Source organism: Astyanax mexicanus, chromosome 2 (assembly GCF_023375975.1).
Source record: "Astyanax mexicanus isolate ESR-SI-001 chromosome 2, AstMex3_surface, whole genome shotgun sequence".
NCBI lineage: Eukaryota > Metazoa > Chordata > Actinopteri > Characiformes > Acestrorhamphidae > Astyanax > Astyanax mexicanus.
Genome location: NC_064409.1, coordinates 15,286,575 through 15,311,656, shown reverse-complemented (window position 1 = coordinate 15,311,656; position 25,082 = coordinate 15,286,575). Strand labels below are relative to the sequence as shown.

General features: G+C 38.4%; 2 protein-coding genes across 4 annotated transcripts in view; one reads left to right on the top strand and one right to left on the bottom strand.

Moving 5' to 3' along the window:
- Positions 1–25,082, top strand: part of terfa (telomeric repeat binding factor a) — a 285,122-nt gene that overhangs the window by 256,322 nt on the left and 3,718 nt on the right. For all 3 annotated transcript variants that reach the window (XM_049473501.1, XM_015605582.3, XM_015605580.3), the window contains 8 exons: positions 1,074–1,191; positions 19,686–19,899; positions 22,104–22,199; positions 22,296–22,420; positions 22,540–22,632; positions 23,023–23,163; positions 23,328–23,527; positions 23,884–24,519. In XM_049473501.1, coding sequence (XP_049329458.1) covers positions 1,074–1,191; positions 19,686–19,899; positions 22,104–22,199; positions 22,296–22,420; positions 22,540–22,632; positions 23,023–23,163; positions 23,328–23,527; positions 23,884–24,519 — 1,623 coding nt within the window. The remainder of the gene's footprint in view (positions 1–1,073; positions 1,192–19,685; positions 19,900–22,103; positions 22,200–22,295; positions 22,421–22,539; positions 22,633–23,022; positions 23,164–23,327; positions 23,528–23,883; positions 24,520–25,082) is intronic.
- On the bottom strand, positions 12,473–15,921 carry ckap4 (cytoskeleton associated protein 4). The gene is made up of 2 exons (XM_007229832.4): positions 15,502–15,921; positions 12,473–13,901 (listed from the first exon to the last, which is right to left on the bottom strand). Exons 1-2 carry the CDS (start codon positions 15,820–15,822, stop codon positions 12,696–12,698), a joined length of 1,527 nt encoding a protein of 508 aa, XP_007229894.3. The 5' UTR covers positions 15,823–15,921; the 3' UTR covers positions 12,473–12,695.

Below are 25,082 nucleotides of genomic sequence, written 5' to 3'. Positions count from 1 at the left end.
GTTAAAATAATTGACCAGCTTAGATTCTGACCAGTAGAGTAGCCTATTGGTTTTTGTTTAAGTTGAATGGTTTAGATGGTCTACCAGCATAATCAGTAAGACCAAGCTAGATATAACCAAGCTTGGCCAAACCAGCTGAACATCATGACCAGGTTTGTCCAAGCTGGTTGACTAGCCTGAGTAAAAACCAAACTGCTAGTTTAGCCCAGCATGGCCAAGCTTAAGCAAACTGGTTGCCCAGCATGGCCACAAAGAGCAAGATTGTTGATCAACATTATCACCAAGACCAAGCTGTTAGACCAGTATGTCAAGCTTGAGCAAGTTGGGTGCCCAGCATGACCATCAAGACCAAGCTAGTTGATCAGCATGGCAAAGCTTAAGCAAGCTGGTTGATTAACATAATCACCCAAAACCAAGTTGGTTAATCAGCATGACCACCTATATTAAGATGGTTGACCAGCATGGCTAAGCTTAAGCAAGCTAGTTCCCCCACATGACCACCAAGATCAAGCTGGTTACCCAACAGTACCACCAAGACCAAGATAGTTGACCAGCATGGCCAAGCTTGAGCAAGCTGGTTGATTAACATAATTACCAAGACAAAGCTGTTTGATCAGCATGACCAGCATAATTAAGCCCATTTTATCAGCATGCCCAGCAGGACCAAACTGGTCAACTAGCATGACCAAACTGGTAACCTATATTACAAGGAGAACTGCTGTTAACCAAGCAGCTTGGGTACAACAGTAGCTGTTCAAAACTACTTATTTAACTATACATCTGAAGTATAACACTCAGCATCCTGTCAGCAGATGAACTCAGATGTGTTAGACTTTATTCCTCACTTTAAGCTGCACTTACTGCTCCACAATAAAATGAGAACTCTGTCAGGTTTTTGTTGTTTTCTCAAGATAACAAGCATTTTCTTCAGATAAAATGTTCTTGAGATAAGATGATGTGTCTGGATTATTATTATTTCATGATCTTGAGGTAATTATTTTTGAACCAATCACAATCATGTGTAATGACACACTTCTCGTCTTACCTGTTCTTAATTCTGTGTTGTTTCTCAGGGTTGTAATTCAGCAGAATGCAAGGTTTAATGAAGTGGAGGAGAAATATAGACACTTGCATGAAAAGACAGCTGATCTCCTGCTGCTGGAAGAACGATTGGGCACAGTTTCCAAAAAGGTTGGTATCAGGTTTTAGGTATTTTTAACCCCACATCTACCATATATGGGCAAATGTATTGGGACACATATTCATTAAACAGGTACTGCAGGTACTTTTATGAAATCCTATTTTAACAACAAGGTGTGGAACTCTGCAGTTACTGATCCTTCTCTGTAACTTTGTGTTTCGACACTTCATGGCTGAGTTGCTGTGGTCCCAAAAATCTAACCGCTCACAGCTTGTGGATGGTGGAATATCTAAAAGGGAAGAAATTTAAACAGAGGAAGGTGCATGATTTCATACGCCTGTAGCAGTGGGATTTAAATACATACCTAATTTTAGTAACTATGGAATATGTCCCTATACATTAGACCATATAGTAGTCATAATTTTCATCATAAGTAAGGTATGTATTGGGATACTGTTTGTATAGGAAACCAAAAACACTGTGGAGAATAGGCATGAATTAATTAAAGTATCTAATGCAGCTACTAATTAGCAGTTCAGTCCAACAGACACATGTAATGCGTGGACCTCGTGAACATCTGTTTACTTCATGTGACTAGTATCTAGGTTGTGTCCTGATAAGATTTTAATCACATATGTTTACACATTTGGTAGTCAAATGTGTGTTCAGTTAGATTGAAATCCTGAAATCTGCTTCCTTGGTGGGACAAAAATGCAAATCCGCTCATTATGTGGCATCCAAACTGTGTTGTGCTAAAGATGGTTGCTGCCAAGTAATTCTCAGTTTTACATCCAGTTGTGCAATAGAATACCATCAGTGCTTAGCTGCAAATTTTATTATAAAAAGTGAAATAAGTTCAAAAATGACTGAATTCTGTGTGGGAGAGAGTTTGAATTGTAGTTTTTTAGGATCTGTCACTACTAGGTAATTTTGTCTGTGATCATCAAGATCATCAAATGTATCGAGAATAATATAGTGCATCATGAACATATTTGTAAATGTTTATAATCCCCATATCACCCAGGCCTACTCAGAGTTGTTTCAGATCACATGAAGTGGTTTAAATGATCAAATTTGTTTGGTTTAAATGAGGCATGGATGTGTTGCATTTGTATGTGGCTTGGCTTTATCCAGATATAAACCTAATACCTAATACACATGAAGTGACCAGATGTAAACTGGGTCATGGATTTTTTTGGCCATCATTTTCTTTATTCTTTAAATCATGTTCAAAATATTGTGACCTAATCAAAGTGCGAACCCAATATCAGTTGAATCATGTGATTAGTGTACTGTTACACCCTAAATATGTTTACTCTATTCCATAGTAGTGGTAGGATTTTTTAAAATTTATTTCACCCCAGTCCTGTGCAAATGTTTTGTATTTTCTATCATGGTAATCCATTTAAATGTAGCCACAGTTTTCTATAATTGTAAAAATCATAATATTTCTATGCATGACAGATCAGTTCCCAGTTAGAAACGTTTAGAGGTAGCAGTAATGTGATCTGACAGTGAAATGAGCAAGCATGCAGAGTTTAATGCAGCGTTTTTCAGCCCAGTCACCCTGATGGTCCATATTTGCACTCTCTCAGACCCAGCATGCTTTCATTATGATGCTTTCACCAAGCAATCAATAACACTGAGTACTTCCCATAGGTGTGTTTTTAGCTGTAAAAGAGCAAAACTGTGACTGGGCTGGAAAACACTGGTGTATTTCCTACATAATACTCAATGCTCTATTTAATACATGGTCTTGGTATTTAAATAACATATAGCCTTACAGCTGGAAAGCCATTTTATAAACGTTAGAGAAGGGATTAGATTATGGCTGGATCTAAATTCTTCAGGAGGATCTCTTATGGGTGGACTGTCTAGGCTTGTCCTGGTGCAGAAATGTCTGTGTTCAGTGATTGAGAAGGCAGGGTGGAGATTGCCTCCAGCTCTAAACCACTGCATTGTCCTGAATAGCTTGATTAGCTGGATTAGGTGTGGGCACCACGAGGTCACCACAATAAGGTCTGTCTAAATTCTTTAGTTGCTGTACATTTCCATAACTATGATCAGTTTCTGGGTCATAGATAACATCTAAATGTCACTGGTGATTAGCAAATAAGACTAGAAGGAATGATCTGATTTGTAATTCAAAATAAGTGATACATCTGAAAGAATAAGCATAAAGATTCCCCTTTGATTTATTTTTTATGTTAATAAAATAAGGCTTAATCTACAATTACATGATGTTACAGGACTCACCAGAGTAATCTGTTATTTCAATACTGATATGTGATGAGCGTGCACTCGAAGTGAGAAGACACCAGTTCTTTACCTTCTTCTATTGTTTAATGGATGACAATAGCCTACCAATTGTCTGTGGGTCCAAAACATCTAAAAAGTGTTTGCACACACCATAAATAAACTGGAGCATGGTTCAGTAAATTTTTTTGGGTGATTTTAATGGACATGCTTCAGCTAATAGCTTTTTATTTGTTTTAAATACATTCATAACTGATAAAACAGGCACACAACTAATCTTAACAAATGAATTGGGTACAAATTACTTTTTTAAACTCCATTCATGGCTCATAGTATTATTTTACAGTATTAGTTCTGGACGTTAATTGCAATTTGTTTATCACAATATATTTTTTTCATTATGGTCCATGGTAAAGTATTCCAATATTAATATAAACAGAATAAAAGCCACCGTATGTGGGTTATGTAGTCACGCACTGACCGAGCAAGGCAATATGTTAAATATTTTAACTACACTATTAAGGACACAATATCAGACTATTTTGACATGCATACAAAAGTGCATGAGCACTGCTGTTCAAATACTCTTTCATGCAGATTAGAGTGATTTAAGTTTTCAGTTTAATAGGATTTCCTTTTTCATAATCTATGTAATGAAATGTGCAGTGGGTTAGTTCTCTTTGGTGAGCACATATAGTATTCTCAAAATGTTTAGTATATATTAGGTTATTGTTGATACAATATAAATAATTATCACAATACAATAAAATATTGTCTTATTGGCCAGCTCTAATCAGTATGGTAAATACAGCAGTAATGTTATGTAATGTATATTGTACATCTTGGCATGCATGCACAGTGCTGAGTGTATGTGAATGTAACCAACACAGCAGAGCCACAGCGAAAACACCCTCTTTTCTGTTATGGGTGCAGCTGGAGGCCTCCGAAGACCACCTGAAGGGGGCGATTTCCACCGTCACGGCTGTAGTCAGACTGGAAAAGGACATCACTTCCCTCAATGCTGCTGTAATGACGATGCAGGAGGACCAGGAGGCATCTTCCCTCCGCCTGCAGAAGGTGAATGACCGTTTCCTGAACGTGACCGAAGCCTGGCAGGAGGGGCTGGGAGTGGTCACGGACGAGCTGGCCAAGCTGAGGTCCGAGTCCCGGTCGGTCCATGTCCGTGTGACTGAGCAGGTGAATGATGCAGAGGGCCGTCTGCGTGCACTGTCCGAGCGTCTGGAGGAGGTGGAGGATGGCACGAGGAGAAACGCCCGCCTGCTGGAACGCACAGAGGAGGAGGACGCAAAGCGAGTCCAGAGCCATCTGGACTGGAACACTGGACAGGTGGGCAGACTTCAGGAGCAGCTTAAACAGCTGTCCAGAAATGACGTTGAGCTTTGGGAGAAGCTGGTAGAGACAGAACCCAGGGCTAAAGAGTGTGAGACCCAGTTGCCCATTGTGGAGGATGCTGTGAGAGCCATCCTGAGGCTGGGAGCGGACCTGAGTAGTACAGAGAGGAGAATAGAGGAGCTGACCTTGCAGGTGCTGGGCACAGAGGACAGCATGCTCAAAGCTCTGGCTGAAATCCTGGAGCTCAGGCAGGCCCTTGATGACCTGCAGTTGGGCAACAGTGTAAAGAAGGTGGACAATGAGCTTGAAGTCGTGCTGGAAGCCATGAAGGAGCTTGAACATCTGCAGAGTGAGCAGGATCTGGATTCTGGGAGAGAGGAACCTCAGCCAGATGAAGGGAAAGACCTTGACAAGCGCAAATTGGCAGATTTAGTTGTTGAAAGTGTTGAGCAGTTGAGAAGTGCACTAAAGGACTTGGAGAAGAATGCACTCATGGAGTCGGAACTAGATCAAGAGTCTAAACACAAAGATCAAGATCTGAATACAGGATCTAAGGAGGATCCCATGACTGAACTTGATTAAATGCTCTGATTATATTTAATGTGCTTGTATAGAAAGCTGCTGATTGCCTAATTTCAGTGCTACCAGTTTTGAGGCCTATTTACACCAAAAGTATTACTTAGACTATTTTTTATCTAAGTGTTTCCTATATACAAAGTCTGACACTAGCTCAGTAAATGGGCCAGTTTAAGATGGACAGAGCTTTAGATGTGATTTCTTTCAAAATCAGTGTGTAAATAGGCCTTTAGATTTGATGGGATGTATGTAATATTATAATACTTGAACACTTTTTTCAGTAAACAGTAGGCATCACATTATTAGCGCCTTTTTAAAGTGTGATACGTTTATACAGACACAATACCACAGGAGTGACTTATTTTTTATATTTAACTTTTTATGTACTGCATATTTCTACATTTAATTAAGAATGTTCAGTTATGCTTTTATAGACTCCATCAGTATCTTGATTTGAATTCATTGTCTACAAACAGAACAACAATAAATTAGACTGACAAAATTGCCATTTAGTAAAGCTTTTCTGCTTAAATAAGCTTACTATCATATAGTTAATAGTGACCATGATGTAACATTATCCATTGTTGTGTTATGCTGATACGAGTGAATCAGACACAGAAGTGCTGTTGGAGTTTTTAAACATCTCGTTGCTTCTAAAGCACGGCCTTGGTAAAGATTAGTTCTCCCCATAGCAGTATTTATATAATGCTTCATATATGTTGTAAATTATGAATGTAACACAGAAAGTACTACACTGTGTCTCATATGATTCTAAGATGTAAAATATGCACATGGTTACATTGCACAATGCTTCATTTTGTATACGCAGCTATTTAATTTCACTCCTATTACCTTATAAACAGTATAGGGGACTTTCAGACATTAGGAATCCGTGTATCATTCGTTCATTTGATATTCAATTGAGAATCAAAATCGGAAAATTAAAAAACCAATTCGTTTTTTCGTTTTTTCGTTTTTGAATATAATACCAAAAAACGAATAACGGCTTGTATTTTGTATTTTTATTTGGTTATCCAAACAAAAATTGGAAATTTAAAAAACGGACCAGGAGCCGAATTTGATTTTGATTTTGAACTTGACCCATTTGTGTGCCCCGGAAGTTACTGATTTGTTTATTCTTGGTGGGTTTCTGTTGCGCGGGAGTTCACTGCAGTGTTATCTACACAGTCTGTATTGCTGTAGGCTTTGGATGGAGTTGAGGATGGAGAGTTTTATCTTGTTCAGAGGAACTAAACGCGTTGCAGTGAAAGAAGACGATATGACAACAGAAAAAATCGGCAGGATCTTTCAGGTGTTTGTCTAACGTTCCGTAGCTAAATGTCATATTTAGTTAATACCTTCAAAAAGATCTTTAATTAGGCCAGAATGTGGTTCCAGTCCGGCCATGCTGCCTACAGCAATACAGACTGTGTAGATAACACTGCAGTGAACTCCCGCGCAACAGAAACCCACCAAGAATAAACAAATCAGTAACTTCCGGGGCACACAAATGGGTCAAGTTCAAAATCAAAATCAAATTCGGCTCCTGGTCCGTTTTTTAAATTTCCAATTTTTGTTTGGATAACCAAATAAAAATACAAAATACAAGCCGTTATTCGTTTTTTGGTATTATATTCAAAAACGAAAAAACGAAAAAACGAATTGGTTTTTTAATTTTCCGATTTTGATTCTCAATTGAATATCAAATGAACGAATGATACACGGATTATTAGGTCACCTTTGTCACCATGTCTGTGTTGAGACAATAATTCAGACAATAATTGTCTCAAATATGTAATATTTGTATGCATATTGTATGGTCCACAATGTCAAACTTTTTTTTTTAAATAAAGTATATAAAGTTAAGAAGTTTGAGATCATTAGTTTATATAGTATATAAAAATAAAGGGAAGTGTGTGAATAAGGGAATTAGCCGTTACAAATCTTATCTAGACCTCGTGGACATCTACGGCTTCTTAATCAGACTTACTTTGTTTATTGTGTAATCATCATTTGATGACAACTGAATGTACCCTGACTGTGCCAGAGATTTCCTGTAATAAAATGAGGTCATATAACTTGATATCACCTGATCAAAAGTCGTAGTTTTGTAGTTTTGTAGTGGATATGCAGTGACATCATACTTATGCATAAACAACCTGCATATTAATTCTGGGTGCATTCTTTTTCAATTTTAGGATGAAACCTGAACCAAGGTTGATATGTTATATTGTATAAATTCCGGTCCGGTTACTTTTGGTTTCACACTGTGGTTTTCATCAACAACTTCCTTATACTTAAGTCCTTGCATATTGTTTTCCTCTGAAACTATATCAAAGGTGAGGCCATTCCCAAGCTTCCCCTGAGGTAACGTGTCATGATCAATTGACTTACTGCTATCCAATGACTTTTTGCATATTTAGATATTTAGGAACAGTGTTATTGGGGGACAAAAACATTCTGAAACAATGTATAAATAGAGGAATTACTCAAGAAGAATGTGAATAGGACAGGAAATCTGAGAACAATGATAATAGAGAACATTTAAGAACACTGATAGATAGAATATGTTTTTTAAATATGCCTTTTTGTTACACTTTTTTACTAAAATACAAAATATATTATTCTATTTAATATTACTTAAAATGTAAAGCTCATATTACTTAGCAATTTTTCATGAATTATATATTGTATAATATATGTTAGTACCCTCATTGGGTAAGTATGATCAACTTTCTGGGTGGGCTAAATTAAACATCCTAATGGACCACACACTGGCAGCACTGTTTTAGAGACTTCCCACAATTACTCACAATATTGGCCCACCAACGTAATGCTGAAATCAATGTCTGAGCCTTTGATTGAGAGAAAAATGATAAGATTGTGTCTGAAATTAAGTTCACCAGAAACCTCAGAGCTAAAACACTTCCTCACAACCTGTATATCTTGTCTTCTGCTGTAGTGTGAAGGTGTCCAGTTGCTACTGGAGAGCGAGGAGGTGAGGTCCCCCATATCCCATTTGAGCAGGCTGGAGAAGGAGGTGTCCCAGTTGAAGGACTGGTCCTCCAGCCTAAATGAGCGTCGGCAGCAAATGCAAGAGAAGATGGCGGCTCTCCTGGAGGCAGTCCAGCGCATTGAGAACCGTACCACTGCCATCTCCAGCGACGTCACTGCTAAAGTGGCCTCTGTGCGAACAGACGTGAGGCGCATGGGTGGCCTGGAGGGTGAGGTGGACGCTCTCCTCAGCCGCACTGGCCAGCTGGAGGACAAGGTAAATAACGCTGAGAAGCAAATGGTCAAACGTGTTGGTGAAGTTCTGGCTGCCAGCATCGACCGCATTTCCAGTCTGAAGAGCTCCACAGAGAAGAACACCCAAAGCCTGGAGAAAATCCGTAAGCAAATTCCAGAATTTTCAGCTACTGACAAGAAACTCTACGACCGCATTGTGGCTCTGGAGAGCAGCAGGGCCAAGCTGGTCAGGACAGTGACCTTCGCCAGTGAACTTAAGCCCAAAGTGTTCACCATCAAGCAAGACTTTGCTATGCTGGAGCCACAGCTTGCTGACATCATATTTAGGATTGGCAACCTGGCTGAGGATGTGATGAAAAGAGAAGAAGATATAATACAATTAAAGCAGAGTTTAACCAACTTCATGACTGTCCAGGAGGAGCTTAAACAATCTGAGGAGAATCTGGAAGTGAAATTGGTTTCCAGTGACATGGGGATTCAAAATGACCTCAGTAAAACACTGATAGAGACAGACTGGTCAAACTGATGGACGTAGATAGGGCTTTCAAATTTTGTAATGTAATTTTGATATTTCAGGTTTTATCAAACACCTTAAACTGCAAGAGTGTATTGTTTAGACCTACACTACACAGTTCCTCACTTTTAAAACAATATTAAAGAAGAACTCCGGTGTGAAATGGACCTTGGGTGTATTAAACGTGATTAAATATACTTACCCACCTCTGCTCTCCTGCAGCTTTTTGAGATCCAGTATTTTGTGCACTTTGCCCAAACAGGTTTCTGGACTGGGTGATACAGGGCATGCCTTGTGTCTGCAGATAAATTGCTTTTTCCACTGTTACTCAAGCTCAAAATAGGTCCACACTTCATTGGTAAAATCTGGAGAGCCCTGACACTTAAAACGAAGCATTTAGACGTTTCTAACTGCACTAGAAAGTTAACTAAAAGCCACTGTTTATATCCCATGTCGTAGGTAAATCTCCGGGCGCCGCCATCTTAAATTTAAGTCACCATAAGTCAAATGGCGAGCAGGAACGAATAGGTAGGATAGTTGGGCAGATGGCAAAATTAAGTCCTTGGAAGTGCATGAATTCCTGATGTTGCCGAAAATATCTGGTTACGGTTGATGTTAGAACGCAAAGAACAAACAACAAATTACATAAACATTGCTTGACGGTTGACTTATTGTGACTTAGATTAAAGATGGCAGCACCTGGAGATTTACCTACACTATAGGATGTAAACAATGACTTTTAATGAACTTTCTGTGGATTTTTAAAGTTCTAAATGCCTTGTTTTAAATGTCAGGGCTCTCCATATTCTACCAATGAATTGTGGAGCTACTTTGAGCCTGAATAACGGTGGAAAAAGCGATTTATCTGCAGTGGCAAGGCATGCCCTGTATCACCCAGTCTAAAAGCCTGTTTAGGCCAAGTGCACAAAATACTGGATCTCAGAAAGCTGCGGGAGAAGAGCTGTTTAACAATGGAAAGTTCTTTTTATCACATCAATACACCCAAATCATTTTTGGCACCCGAGTTCTACTTTAATGTTACAAAATTAGTGCCATTAACCTGCTCTTAGCTATCGGCAAGTAATCAAGTTTACATCCAGTCAACATCCAGGCTAAGTCATTGTTCTAGGCATCACGATAGGAGTCATGAGTCATCAGGTTTTGTTACACTATATGTTCAAATGTCTGTGGACACTTTTTTTAATGAATGCTGTCAGCTACGTTATGTTATACCCACTGCACAGACATTGCTTGTCTAGTCCCTGTAGAAAGGTATTGCCAATAGAATAGAGCATTTTGGCACCATGCATAGGCATCAGGCATGGGCTAGCGAAGGATAACATGCCCAGCACTGGTCTGTGAAGCATTGGAACTGTGTTCTCTGCAATGATGCTGCTTTGTTTAGTACATTTGTTATGGTGAGCATTAAACATACTGAGCTCACTAATATTGTTGTTTTCTTTTTTTTATGAAGAGGTGTCCCTGTACTTTTGTCCATACTGTGTACATGTATGTCCTGAAACATTAACTTGAAACATTAAGAGTGAGTCTCTGTCACATTTGTAATTAATTGGAAGCAGATATGGGTGTGTCTGGAAGTGAGCGTGGCCACAGCTTTCCCTGGACATTTTTAATAAAAGGTCAAACTTTTTACCCTTGTTCTAAACTGTGACGTCCATTTTCTCTTAGCCTCGTCCTGAGCTGTCTGAAGCAGAGGAAATGGAGGGGCCTGGAGATGTGAGAGCTAATGGGCTAGGGCACCCCCAGCAACCAATCATCACAAGCAACCACCATGTGTGTGAAGTTTTAGCCAGTTTCATGTGACTCGGCACTCTAGCTGTCATCACTGCTAATGAAAGACTTGGGCCAGCTAATACAACAAAATACCACACATTGTTCTGTGACACTATATAAAATGTTCACCAATAGCTGGTTTGGCTGGTTCTTGGAGATAACAAAGCTCTTCAGTAACTCAAAAACTTACTTGAGACACTGTAAGAAGACATGGGCAGCTGGTTCGTCCTTAGATTAGGCCACAATCACTGTTTTTGTATGTTCCAAATGTAATCAGGTTAAACATTAGTACACCTGTTTAAAAAGCAATACATTTAGTTATTAGTTGTATTCTAACATTTGAATTGGTAAATAATTATATTTAATATCTGACAAAAAAAAGTCAAACAAATAAAATGAAACCACTGTTTTTAAACAAAGGTGGCATTCAAGTAAGTGGGCTTTTCTAGCTATGTCCATATATTGTGCAAAAAGTCAATAACATATCTATTGCGAGAAGCCTGTTTAAGATGATCTGAAGAATTAGCAATATAAATAACCTTATTTTAATTGTAAAAACATTACAATGAACAGTATTATTGTCATTTAAGACCGTTTTGTGCCACTGAAAGACATAATATAATAGAATAATAATGCAATTACACCCTTTTAAAGAGCAATAGTTATTTTTTTATATTGCAGTTAATAAGTACATACTATTGAATGTCCTAAATAATTAAAATGAAAACTTTTTTAAACAAAGTTAACATACTGTCTCATTCAGGTTTCAGTCCACTCATCCAGGAACCTTGTGCTTTATGTCCAACCAGCTTACAGATCTGACACTCACACATTCCAGAAAGACAACTGTAGGGTACACTGGTCCCAGTTTGGGTGTGACCTGGCAAACATGGTGGAATATTGAGATCAGGCCAGCAAAATCACTTCTAGCTGAAATGTGCACCTAGTTTATGGAAGTGTTAAAATGGGCAGAAACTGTTGAAACTTGAGGAACTTATTGGAATGTGATGATGAATTAAAGACCCTTGTGAATATCCTGCAGGTCAGTCAGTGTTCTTTAGCTTCAATGGAACAGGAACTAGTTTTGTCCTATAACTTTTGCCATGTCCCATGTAAGCTAAAAAACACTGACTGCATTGGATTTTGATGCAGTTTCTTTTATGTTGCTTGTCTGTTTGTAAACAGTTTTAGTCATATACTGTCTGTCACAATCATTACCACTACGCTGTCTACTGTGGAAGGTATCACCTTTAATTACTTATCTGTGGTACACATGAGACTGTGTTTGAAGGAATGTTAACTTTGACTTTGTTAAACAGCTTTGGAAATGGAATATCCCATCTGTATGGCAACCCCTATCAGGCCTCACTCCACATCCAGTAATTAATGTTGCCTTGCCATGAGCATGCTGACCAGTGTGAGAGTGTTCAATCACCCTCACAAGAGAACACTTCACATCCTATACAGGTGTGGGCATTTTGAAGCTGTCCCCTAAGGTAACACTTCATGTTCATTTTTTGGCCCCATGACATTTGGCATGTCAGTGTTTGTATGATTAAGTTGAATAAGAAAAGGTTTCAACATGTTAATAATATTTTAAGTATTTTATTGAAAAAACAAAAATGTTGACACATTCAAAATGTTGCATCTGAGTTTAAAAGACAACCTGTATAACAATTTTTAAAAAAAGTTCAAGGGGAAGAAACTACAGTGCAGAAAGTGTATTTTTTCAGATTCACAGTCCACTCTTCTTTTTGTTACTGCTTATTTTGTCCCTGCTCTTTGTGCTGAATGACCCTAAAGGTCCCTGGCTCACTGCTCCTCACCAACTGGCTTTTCTGCTTCCTCTTTCTCCACCTTTTCCTCAACTGACTCTTCCTCTTCAGCTATTTCCTCTGCTGCTGCCTCAGTCGTTGCCTCTTCCTCAGTTACTGATTCTTGATCCTCATTGGCATTCTCTGCCTCTTCTTCAGCTTTCTCAGTTTGTACCATTGGCTCTTCCATAGCTTCTTCATTGACATCAAGAGCATTCAGCCTCTGCTCAATTGCTTCTATCCTGACATAAGTGTTGTCCAAACCATATACACTATTCTGGAGCTCCACCAGGTTGCTTCTCAACTTCTCCAGTTCGTCTTTCAGGGCCTGACTGGCCTTTTCGGCTGCCTTGCTCTGGGCAGCCAGTGAGCTCTCATAGGTGTCGCATTTGGCGAGAATTGCTTCAAATTTGCTTGTCTGTTCTGTGGCAGAAGATGCCAGTGCTTCTGTGCTATCTTCTGCAGACTTTAGTCTGACCTCTAGATCATCTCCTGTCTTCACAGCCTTTGCTAGTTCTTGTCTCAGCTCTGTCTCCAGGCCCCGTAGGCTCTCGCTGGACCGTTCCTGTCCGTCCTGCAGGCTCTGAATCTGGTCAGCCATGCTCTGCACGCTGGCCTGTGCTGTGGTCACTTCTTGCCTCAATGATCCAGCAGTGCTTTGTACCAAAGACCTCACTGCTTCTATCTCTTCCGACATGGAAGCCACTTCCTTGTTCCTAGTCTGTAGCTCTGTCCGCACAGATTCAATCTGCTCCCTCAGAACACCCATGTTGCCATCTGCAACTTCATTGGCGGTGTGCAGCTCAGCTACGGTGTTGGTAATGGATGTGAGCTCATGTTTAAGAAGACTGGGATCACTGTGGTCCTCCAGTCTGGCTTTGAGTTCACTAAGTTGGGCCTGGGATTCGCCCTGAGCACTTGTAAACTCCGCCACGCTGTCGGCGATGGAGCGGCTCAGCTCAGCCAATCGATCCTCCAGGGTTCGCTCCAGAGAGGAGAAATCATTCTCGCGTGCCTGCTTTACCTCCCGGATTCCTTCAGAGAGGTCGCGGAGGATTTCATTTTGAAGCTTTTGAAGCACTTCCTCAACTCTTCGAGTCTCTGCCTCTCCTTTACGCACGGCCCGGTTAGTGGCTTCCAGTTCGATCTGGGCTCGACCCACTGAGGCCTCCAAGCTGTCCAGAGAAGACTTCATAGAGTTCACCTAGAACAAACGCAAAAGTAGAATTTAATTATTGATATATTAGCAGTTGGATATTTGATGTGACCCACAAAAATCATGACCTGTAACATACAGTAGGCTCTTAAGAGTCCACCAACTTACAGGGAAGCAAGAAGTTGATGTTTGACGGTTTACGACTGCATGGTACATACACTACTTGACCTAACTCTATTTGGTCTTTTTTGCTTTTCCATTAAGCAAATTTGTTACCTGGAAATATGTATTCTTGAGTAACTAACTCCCTGTCAGTGAGAAGTTGCTACATGCAACATAATAGAGACATCTAGAACCTGAGCCATTCAGCACCCTCCACTGTAATTGTGATGTTGCTCTAAAGCTGATGTAATTGCAAGGCTTGGGAGATAGCAAAAAGGAAGTAAGATTCTTGTCAGTAGTGCAGTAGGGTAGGTTCAATGGCATGCAACATACAAACACTTTTAGCAAAGACAGAAAAAATCAATCAGAAAAAATCAATAATGGAATTATTTACATGTCGTCCATCATGAAGAAAAAACCTGTCAATCAAACACAGAACCAGTTAAGCATTCAAATGGTTATTTAAGTCTTAACTTTATGGGGCAGAGATTAAGTCTAGTCATTAAACTCTATATTTCTTTCAATGAAAAATCTAAATTTAAAACGCTGTGTAGTCCAAGATTAGGCTTTTCACCTTATTCAACCTTAAACATCAGGGTGATAAATGATATCGCATTATTATATGGAACATGATAACATTAACTGTACAAACATACATAGAGTTATGCCTAAAACCTTTTGCAAACAATTTTTACATAAATTCTAAAAAGTAGATACTATTTTTTTTTTCATTTTAATTATTTAAACACACAAACTATCCCTTGCACTGTATCTGTGACAAAATGTCTTCAATGGGTCAATAGAAATTCTCCCAAATTATAAAAAAAAAACTCTTTTTACATCGCCTTTTAATTAAATAAATGTTTTATCTCTCCCCTGTAAAGCTGCTCTTTTGGAACAAATGCTTGAATGTGTAAGGTGAATATTCTGCAGAAATATATAAAGATCAAAATGTTTCTTAAACTGTCACAGACGTCAAGAAAGTGTTTTTAAATTACAGTATGTCTAAAATATAAGATGATCATTACAATATTACATAATGTTGAGGTGGCACACTGAAGAGCCCACAGCGAAGGGGGTTGAGACTTAAACCTCCAATCCAGTGCAAACTGGTCTTTCCCTGGCATTTTCACAGACCTGAATGAATGGACCAGTGAACAACTGTGGCCAAATTTTAACTTCAGTTTAATTTCAAGAGTCAGGAGATATAAGCTTTCTAGAAGGACTTGTCCATGTACAAACTGAGCTTAAAGTAGGTTGCAGTAGCTTACAACTTTCTTCTGCCAACTCATCAGAGACTATAGGATAGCTAAGGGGGGAGGGGTGTTTGACCACCTTCTGCAGTTCCTCAGTTTAAAAAACTAATTTTACCAACTTATCCATCATATTTTAAGAGTATGGCCAAGATAATGCAACTTTATGACCTAATGTCAGGCATCCTAAGTGAAAAGGCCTCAGCCCAGAGGTGCTGGAAAAGTTAGGTTACCTGTTGAAGTGCATGTTCAACTTTCTGCACCACTGCTGCATTCTTCTGCATCGCTTCTTCATTCCGTGCGCTGATCTGGTTGACCTCTGTGAGAACTTGCTGGAGATAAAACGATGCGAAACCAGCTCCAGCCACTAAAACCAAGTAACACAGTCCAGATATTAACTTCAGCAGCGTTCCCGAGCCGGACCCGCAGCTCGGAGCCGGCGTACTGTCCGCAGCTTTGCTGACTTTGGGGATCTTCTTCGCCACGTCATCTTGTTGGGGGTTTGTGGGGGTTTTCTCGCTCGCGTTTGCGTTTTTGTTTTTTTTTACTGCCATCTCTTCCCCCGAGTCCTCTGAAACTGCGTGTGGACTTTGCGAGCTCGAGCCTCCGCTGTGGATGTGTAGGGAGATATGCGATGTATTGATGGGAGCTTGGAGCAATTTTTACCACACCTCTATTCGAACATGCCCCGCCTTCATGCCTTCTGATTGGCTGGCCTTCCAATATGTCTTGCTGTCTTGCATTTGGATTGGTTGAACATGTCATTCGTATGCACTATTATTAACCAGTCCCAGCGCAGCACGGCAATTACAGGTGGGGCAAAACCAGAGCCGTAGGCTATTAGACAGCGCCCCGCCTTCCTGCAGTCGGATTGGCTGAAATTCCAATATGTACCGCCTTTCTCTGTTCTGATTGGCTAGGCTGACCTTACGTATGTACTATTGACCAATCCCTGCTCAGCACGGCGGTTGCGGCTGTGGCAATACCAGAGCAATACCGGAGAATGCAGAGGGCGGGGCTAGACTGAAAACAGGCGGGATTAAAAAAGAAAACGACAGCGGAGCTTGTTTAGCTTGTTTAAAGTGGGGAAAAAGGGTGTTCCTCCATTTGTGAGGGCTTTAAATTCTGTAAACTGTTATAAACTAAGAAACTGAAATAATACTCTATATTAACTCTGAAATAAACCTCCCACTTCATAAAAATGATATGCTTTTTTTAGTTCTGACTATTTTTTTTGCTAAATTGCAAATAACTAAATAACTAAAACTAAACTACATAAAAATTATACTAAAGTCCAACACTACGCTAAATAATGATAGACAAAGTGTGTCTTTTTAAATCAAAAACCTGCATTTACACGAAAATCTAATTAGCTGGCTAGCTAGCATACACATCAGGCTAATCTAAGTGTGTAAGTGTGGCCAAGTTTACATGTGTTCAAAAGCGTAACCGTTTGTTTTATTGAAGTGTAACACATGTATTTTTTTAGTTAAAGTACAGTTTGACATCATTTCCACAGTCCTTGGTTGCTGTTTTCATTCACAAAAGTTAAAAAGTTGTTCTTAAAAAAGGTATTTCCACGCTACCGTGTAGATACTGTGTGATCCCTGTTTCCTTCATTCAGTCGTATGAACGATACCTTTAGGCTACTGTTCCTAATCCAGGAATCGTATAAAAACTAAAGCTACCCAACGTTTTAATATTAGAAAGTAAGAGGTAAAAAAGAAGGAGAAAAGCAAACATAACTAAACCTGTGTCCATATTTGACTGCGTATAACCCCCAGTCTAGCCTTAAAAAAGAATAAAAAACTGTCTGTATTCAACTGGGTGAGGAGTTTGAGCTGCGCTTCCCCTCCACGTGGCACAATTACAGCCCCTCCAAACTCTAAACAGAACATGGAGCACCAGCACCATCTTTGGTAAGAGCTGGGAAGCTACAGAAGGATTTCTGATCCATCCTGGTTAGTTTAAAACACAAATCGCAGGAACAGTAGTACCAATGTACAGTAAAGGCCTTACAAACATGAGCGCCTTATCAGGGGTGTTTCTAGTGGACCCCACCTCTGTCTGCTTATCCACTTTCACACAGTATGTCTCATGTTATACCATAGACAACATAGCACTGGATTTATTATATGCCAACATTTATTTAAGAATTTATTTTATATGGCAATTTAGTCAGAATCGAAAATTAGTCTGCTGTATATTTGAAAAATAAATCAGGATCATTTTTACATTTATCTACAATTAGGGGAATGTGGGACTGTAGCAAAGACATATAACCCAACAGCCCTCCACCCACTGGGTAGATCAGACCACAACCTGGTGTATCTCCTGCCTCTGGACAGACCTCTTGTTCACTGACAACCAGCAGTAAACCATATTGAGAATAAATGGCCTAGGAAGTCTCAGGAGGCTCTGGAGGACTGTTTTGACACACCTGTGTGGGAAGAGTTCTATGACATTGAAGGCCTCACATACTGCAACATCAACTACATAAACTTACAAACCAGGATGGTACAGTGTTTCTCCAAGAGAAAACCCAAAATAAATCCTTCCATAAAAGCTGCCATCAAGGGAAAAAAAGAAAGAGATTCTTCAGGTTAGGAAATAAAGAGGAGCTAAAGGCTGTGCTAAGGTAACTGAGGGGGTTGATTATGATGGGAAAATATGAGTACAGGAAGAAATTGGAGGACCAGCTGTAACAGAACAATATAAGTGGAGTTTGGAAGGGCCTGAAAAACATATCTGGAACCAGACTCCAAGATTGTGATGTACCAGAAGTGGGTAAATGATCTGAATATATTTTTCAACAGTTTAATCAGACTTCTCTGCTCCTTCCCCATCTCAGACTTATCTGTTGCAGACCTCTTCATTTACACACCCAATACACTCTCCTTGCCCAATTCTCACCTCGTTGTCTACAGCATTCAGATCACAGCCACCACCCACTGTTCTTCCTGTCAGCCCATCACCCTGTAACCCTCCACTCACACCATCCAGCACACTGCACCTACGCTCCAACCTGTCTTTCAAAATCATGTGGATTTAGGCGAAGAAGTCTGCAGGCCCTTATGGTGTCAGCTTTAGGCTTCGAAAGTCCTGCTCAGAAGAACTGTGTTGGATAATTATGTGCATTTTTAATATGAGCCTGAAGAAGATGAAGAAGGCACCACATTTTTTTATTATAGTTTGTGTTGTTAATACTTTTCTCTGCTTTTGTGTGCTTCTTACCACTTTTCTACCACCACTTTGCTAAATTATTTGGACTAAAAAAGAATGATCTTATCTTAAAAACCATAAAAGATATCAGAAAAGCGGTTTTCTGACTAAGGGGCTTTCATCAAAAAAGGCGTGCCCTGTTGGACCGCAAGAAAGTGACGTAAGCCTGCTCTCACCAATCGCTGAGCTCATTGCTGTGTTTATCACTGTACTCATCAATGAGCTAATCGCGCAATCGGGGCTCATCGCGCTGTAGGGCTTCTCGCTTCAAGTACACATTTAAATGAATAAATTCGTATTTTATGCCTTTACTTATATATATATATATATATATATATATATATATATATATATATATATATATATATATATATATATATATATATATATATTCTAATTGGCTAACATCTAATTTAATATTTTTTTTAGGATCAGTAGTTATAATTCCATTTTATTTAAGAATTTATTCAATATGGTACCTTCTGTCCTTTTTTGCCATTAACATGCCTCTTAACATGTTTTCAGTCAAGACCTTGCTAACCTAAATGCTAAACAAAGCATTCTAAATATATATATCAAAGAATAAACACCCTATTCACACAGTTTACACCCATCATGTACACATGTATATTAAATATTTAAATGTACGATAAAATATTTACTGAATAATGAGGGCTGCGGATAAACAGGCTTTTTAAACAGAACTTACTGATGTTGTGTAGCTATAATGAAAACTAATATGTAATGATTTTTTTAATATATATATATATTTTGAACAAAATGAGTCGGTAGGTGGCGAGCTAAGATAGAAGTTTGGTTTTCAGGCCCGGTGTTCTGTCGTGTTATGCTACCCATCGACATGTGCTTCTTACCCGCACTGCGCACGCGCTGACCAACATTTTGACCAGGCATTAAATAACGTAAGTTCATTGTCATGATTTGCTTGAATGTTACATATGTGTTGTTGTTATATATATAACAACAACAGCAATACTACTACTACTACTACTACTAATAATAATAATAGTAATAATAATAATAATAATAATAATAATAATAATACATATTTCAAATGACCTCTATTAACTTTACTCTGATACAGTGATTTAAGATGTCTAAACATTCTATCAAGACTGTAGATATGTTCTAATATGGTGTTTTCTGTATTTTTTTTTTACATTTAAATAAACACTAGGGTAGCACAGTTTGGCACCGTAGCGGAACTCGTCAGAACACCGGACTGGACTTCCCGCCACTTAGCAACGATGAGAGGGGGCCAAAGATGGCGTCTCAGCTAAGAGAAACCAGAGTAAACTATTGGGTTTTTGAATTCTACATCTCAAAAGCTTTTGAGGCGTTTAGAAATGAAGAGTACGACAGTTACGTGCAGTTCAGGAATCTTGTCCAAGGTGAGTGTTGTGTTGTTACGCTGCTAAATTGCTAATTTATGTAGCAAAGCTCCCTTGTGTTATTCGGATTTTGCCGTTCCACCTTAAACGGCAGAGCAGCACAGTAGTATAAATGGGAGTTTGAGGAGGCGGTAGGTGTGTAGCTGCTGCGCCATTTAAGGTGGAATAGAAAAGTTAGGTTACAGCTTCACGTGTGATTGTGTTTTCCCTTAAAACAGCAGAATGTCAAACCTCAAATAAATAATCTATTTTATTTTATCAGCTTAAATACCTCGAAAATGTCCAGGGTGCTGTTTTGTATAACTAGAAAAAGTTTACAATTAACTCACTCGTGTTCCATGTTTACACTTCATTGTTTCAAGGCAACTTTTAGCTCAACCTGCCACAAATAAACAAAACAAGTTAGGTTTTATTTTTCTAAATTAATACGTATTTAAAAATATTCATTGTTGTATTAATTGTAAAGAATGTCATTTCTAAACACTTAGTAAGTAAATAAAGCATGTTAACCTAGCAATATACTTACATTTACCTACAATATAATAACATATTTAAATGGGCTGTTTTACTTACCATTTCAGACCCGAGTTGTTCCAGTAATGAAAAAATATATATTTCGTGTAAGGCATTCTAAAACAAAGGTTAATTCAATAAATAAATACAATTAATATGTATTATGTATTTTCCTTGTTCATTTCAATTGAATAATTTGTATATTATTTTGATTCTGTATAACCTTTATATAATCACTACAGTGATCAGTACAGTACCCCAAATTTCATGTGGCATTTAGACTAGCTCAAGAACAGTGCCTAGATAAACAAAAAAAAATCCTGGAATAGGGATATGCTAATACCATTGCCAATGTATATGTTTATAACTTACAGAAAGACTAGACACACTGGTATTTTAGAACTTTAAAACTAATAAAAAAAATAATTAAAAGCTTGAAAAAAGACTTTTGGTCTATTTCTTGGTCCATTTCCATATCTATATCAGCAGATGATTTAAATAAATAAATAAATAAATATTTTAATATCAATGTGTAGCCATAGTCTGGAGTATTAATTATGCAGTAAAAGAATAACCATGGTAATTAGTGTGCTGGTGTTTCTGCACAGTAGATTTCTGTTCCACCACTTAAGAGTCTGATCATCTTTATGAAAGATGTTAGCTGTCAGACTGTCAATTATTTCAGTTACTTAAAATCTTGAGAACCAGGCATCTTGGTATGTTCTACTCCACCAGTCTTACCCACTGCTTTTGGATAACTTTATGCCACTCCTGGTGCAAAAATTCAAGTAGGTTTTCAGTTGGGTAAAATTAAAGAAACTCATCGTTTTAAGTGGTCTCTTATTTCTTTCCAGAGCTGTATAGGAAGGTGTGTCACTGTAACAAAATGTATCATAAGTAGTCATATTGCCCAGCTTATTTTAAAAATTGCATCAGCTGGCCTTTTCTAATGATGATTAACAAACCACAGCCCTTATATTCTAATTATGTCCTGAAACCTAGGTAATAATGTAAAAATGAGAACTAGGCCTGTCACAATAATTACATTGTCAACTTATTGTACAATATGTGGACATAACCTTGGTCACTTTTGCTGACTTCAATATTGCTGTCTTTGCTTACAGTGATTTTATTACATTTCTTATTTGTATAGTTATTTGAGGGTTAAAAAGAAGTAAGAGTCCATTGCTCATGGTGACAAGGTAATGCACTATTATGCAACAGTGTTTCAATGTATTAGAGCAACAAACATTAAAATCATTTGTTGGAGTTAGTTTTTGGATCATTATACATAATTTATGAAGTTATACCCACAATAGCATTAGTGCTACATTTATACCATACTGTATCCGTATTTATACCGTACTGTAAGTGTCCAATATCCACATGTGCAAAAAACATTTGTTATGTATGTATTTAAGATTTTTCTTGATACTTTTAATGTTTATATTTTAATGCTTAGTTTATTAACACTTTGTACATGTTTACTGTGTGCCTTGCTATCCCTTTGCTGCTGGAACACTGTAAATAAAACCATTGTGGGACTAAAAAAGGATTATCTCATGTTATCTTATTTTATTTTAACTTCACTTTTTTGTTTTATAGTTTAGGAAGGACTGTTCAAATAATTCTTCAAATAATAAATATTGATGCAAATGTACTGAACTGTGCTCTGTTTTCCAATCCCACAGCTTTGGTCTTCAGACCCGTCAACAACCAAAGTGACGTGATAATCAAACTGCGTTTCATGCAGTTTCTTTCTCAGATAAATGATGGGGACAAACCAGGTAAGTCAGTCAAATTGAAATGCAGTTTAAAGCAGATTGTTCCATGTGGTCTAAGGGTACTGATGGCTGTTTATGGGTGATTCTTATGTGTTACAGACATTACGTTTCAGAGCTCTTTAACACCGCTGGAATCGGCCCTGACCACACTGGAGAATATCTGTTCCGAAATAGATGTTTCACAGAGTGTTTTGGAGCAAGTTCACACCTCAATCAGGGAAATGGTGAGGCTGTTCCTTTAACCTTAGTAAAAAGAAGATCACTGCTCTCTTTTTTAAAAAACGTCTTGATTTTTGTCATTTTAAAGGTTGTATTTAAGTTAAATTGCCTGTTTTTATTGCAGCTTGTTATAGTCTGCATTAAGAATGAAAAGTTTGAGAAAGCACGGCTGATGCTTTACAAACACTTTCCCAAAGGAAGGGATTCCGCTGGCAAGGTAAATTGCTGATATACTTGATATAGCCTAGTAAAGAGGCTTTTATTGTCATTACATTTGAGTACAGGTACACAGTGTAAAGAAAATATGTTCCTCCAGAACCACGGTGCAACATGAAACAACAATACAGTAGACAACATAGTGCACAAGTGCAAACGTGTAACAAATGTGCTACATAGAACTATAACTCTACAATAATAACATTTAAGTACAGCACTCAAGAGGCAATTCTAATAGACTGAATACATGTTTATTGTTTATAACAAACCTTTGGCCATTCTACAATAATGAGCTAAACATTACATGTTTTGTTTGCTTAGTTGCATTGTTGTTGTTGGGTAATAGTGGTTTGTGGACTAATAAGACATTTTTCTGTATCTTGGTTTGTAGAAAAAGCTGTTTGAGGATTTAATCAAAAGGAAGTGCAGCACACACTCTGTGATTAAGTCAGTGTCATACAGTGAATTTAAACAGGACATGCTGGACTTCATTGACAATCTCTACCATCTTCCAGAACCTTTCCTTATCAAGGTCAGACTGAGTCTTGATGGGTATTACACTGATTCCTAAAACTGAAATTATTTTAGCGTTAATTCAACTTAAATATTTTTGTAAAATCTAATTTATTGGACTTCTATATTTTATGCTTACTTATGGTGTTTCGTGAATTGTCTTTTTATTTTTTTATGGTAAAGGTATCCAAACTTGCTGAACAAGGTCAGACTATAGATGGTGGGGTTTCAAGAAAGTCCCAAAATGTCAGGGCACCAGATGAGCAGTCATCCACGACAGGCAGAGGTCCACAGATGGCTCAGCTGCCCAGTGAGCAGAGAGTTTCTGCAGATCACTGTCCATTCAGCTCTGAACAAAATGGCCAAGCTGAGAATGGACACAGGTCTGTCCAAACTAATGTTTGTGTTCCTTGTGTTATGATTTGTTATTTTGTATGAATTTTAAATGAGCATAAAGGTGGATGTACTTTTCTGAAGGCATAGAAAAAGCTTAAGATTTAGTTTTATTCACTGTGTTCAAATTGCAACTGGTGTTCTTAAGGTGAAATTAACTTGTCTAGTCGGAAGTACTGAAGAGAGGTTTTAGAAGGTAAATAAGAGTTTAATTAGAATTTGCAGTGTGGAACTATTAACTGAAATAACTGAGAAAGTATAATGATACATATTCATGATACATATTCATAATACATATTGTATTGCCTGTGTCTTTCAATTTCTGCATTTTCTTACCCCCCCTCAGCTCTGCTGGACCCCTCTCCTCTACAGTATTGGTGCAGCTGAGTCTGAGCATGCTGAGGGCTGTATTTCTAGATCTCGCTGAGCTTTTGCCAGTCTCAGCTCCCTTCTCCCTGGTGCAGGAGGAGGTGGACAGAGAAGCAGTAGAGCAGGAAAGTGGCATAGACCTGGACAGCGATGAGCTTATTCTCAGGCTTTCAGAGACTCCTGTTGATCTGTTATTGCGTGAAACCGAGGAGAGCAGAAGAGCAGGCGGAGAAAGAGTCTTGGATGCCGATCAGCCTGAGCAACAGGGCCAGGAAAATCCAGTGGATTTAACTCTCACAGAAAATGTCTTGGAGAAATCAGGTTGTTACAATGGCTCTGGTTTAACACCACACCAAATCAGAGGTGCAGCTTCAGCTGATCCAGAAAATGCTAACACAAATCAAAATGCCAAGAAACACCCAGGTGCTGCTGGGTCTGTCACAGTAGCGCAGTTAGTGATGGAGGAGGACAGTCAGACCAGTGAGTTTGAAACAGTCGATTCTCAGCTGACCCCCAGCCCGCTGACAGCAGGACATAGTGAGGATGACTTGCTTAACTCACTTCCCACCAATTCCATGCCAGTGAGGAAGAACCGCAGGCCAGCTTCTAGCAGGTGAACCTGAACCTTCTTGTTCTTCACATGACCCTTTAAGCAGTGCAGTAATTATTTGGTTCACATTAAGAACTATGCCGGTCATATAAATTTGGGAGTAATAACTTTTTGTCTAAAAATGTCCAAAAATTAATTATTTGATGTAAAAGTTCTTTATTCAGGCCAGTATTATGAGCTGAAAAACGAAGGACTCGACTGAACAAAAGTCATAATCCACATATAATATCAAACCACAGAACCCTCTGATCTAACAGCACAGTGACATAATTCTGTTATTAATAATCCAAGATTAATCCAGCTCATCTTGCACTGCTTAAAACATATAATGCTGTCGTGCAATAATTCGAGTTTTAATGCTTTTTTTTGTGGTGAAATTTACTGTTGAAGAATGCATTTAAAAATACCATGCACCAAAAAAAAAAATCAGATCCATGAATTCAGATATATTTGATTTAGAGTTCAAAAACACAAATGGTAGGCCAGAGGTAAAAGGTCCAGTAGATTTTATGAATTTAAGAATCTATGAATCTATATTTTCCAATCTTTTTAAATTTTTAAAAAGT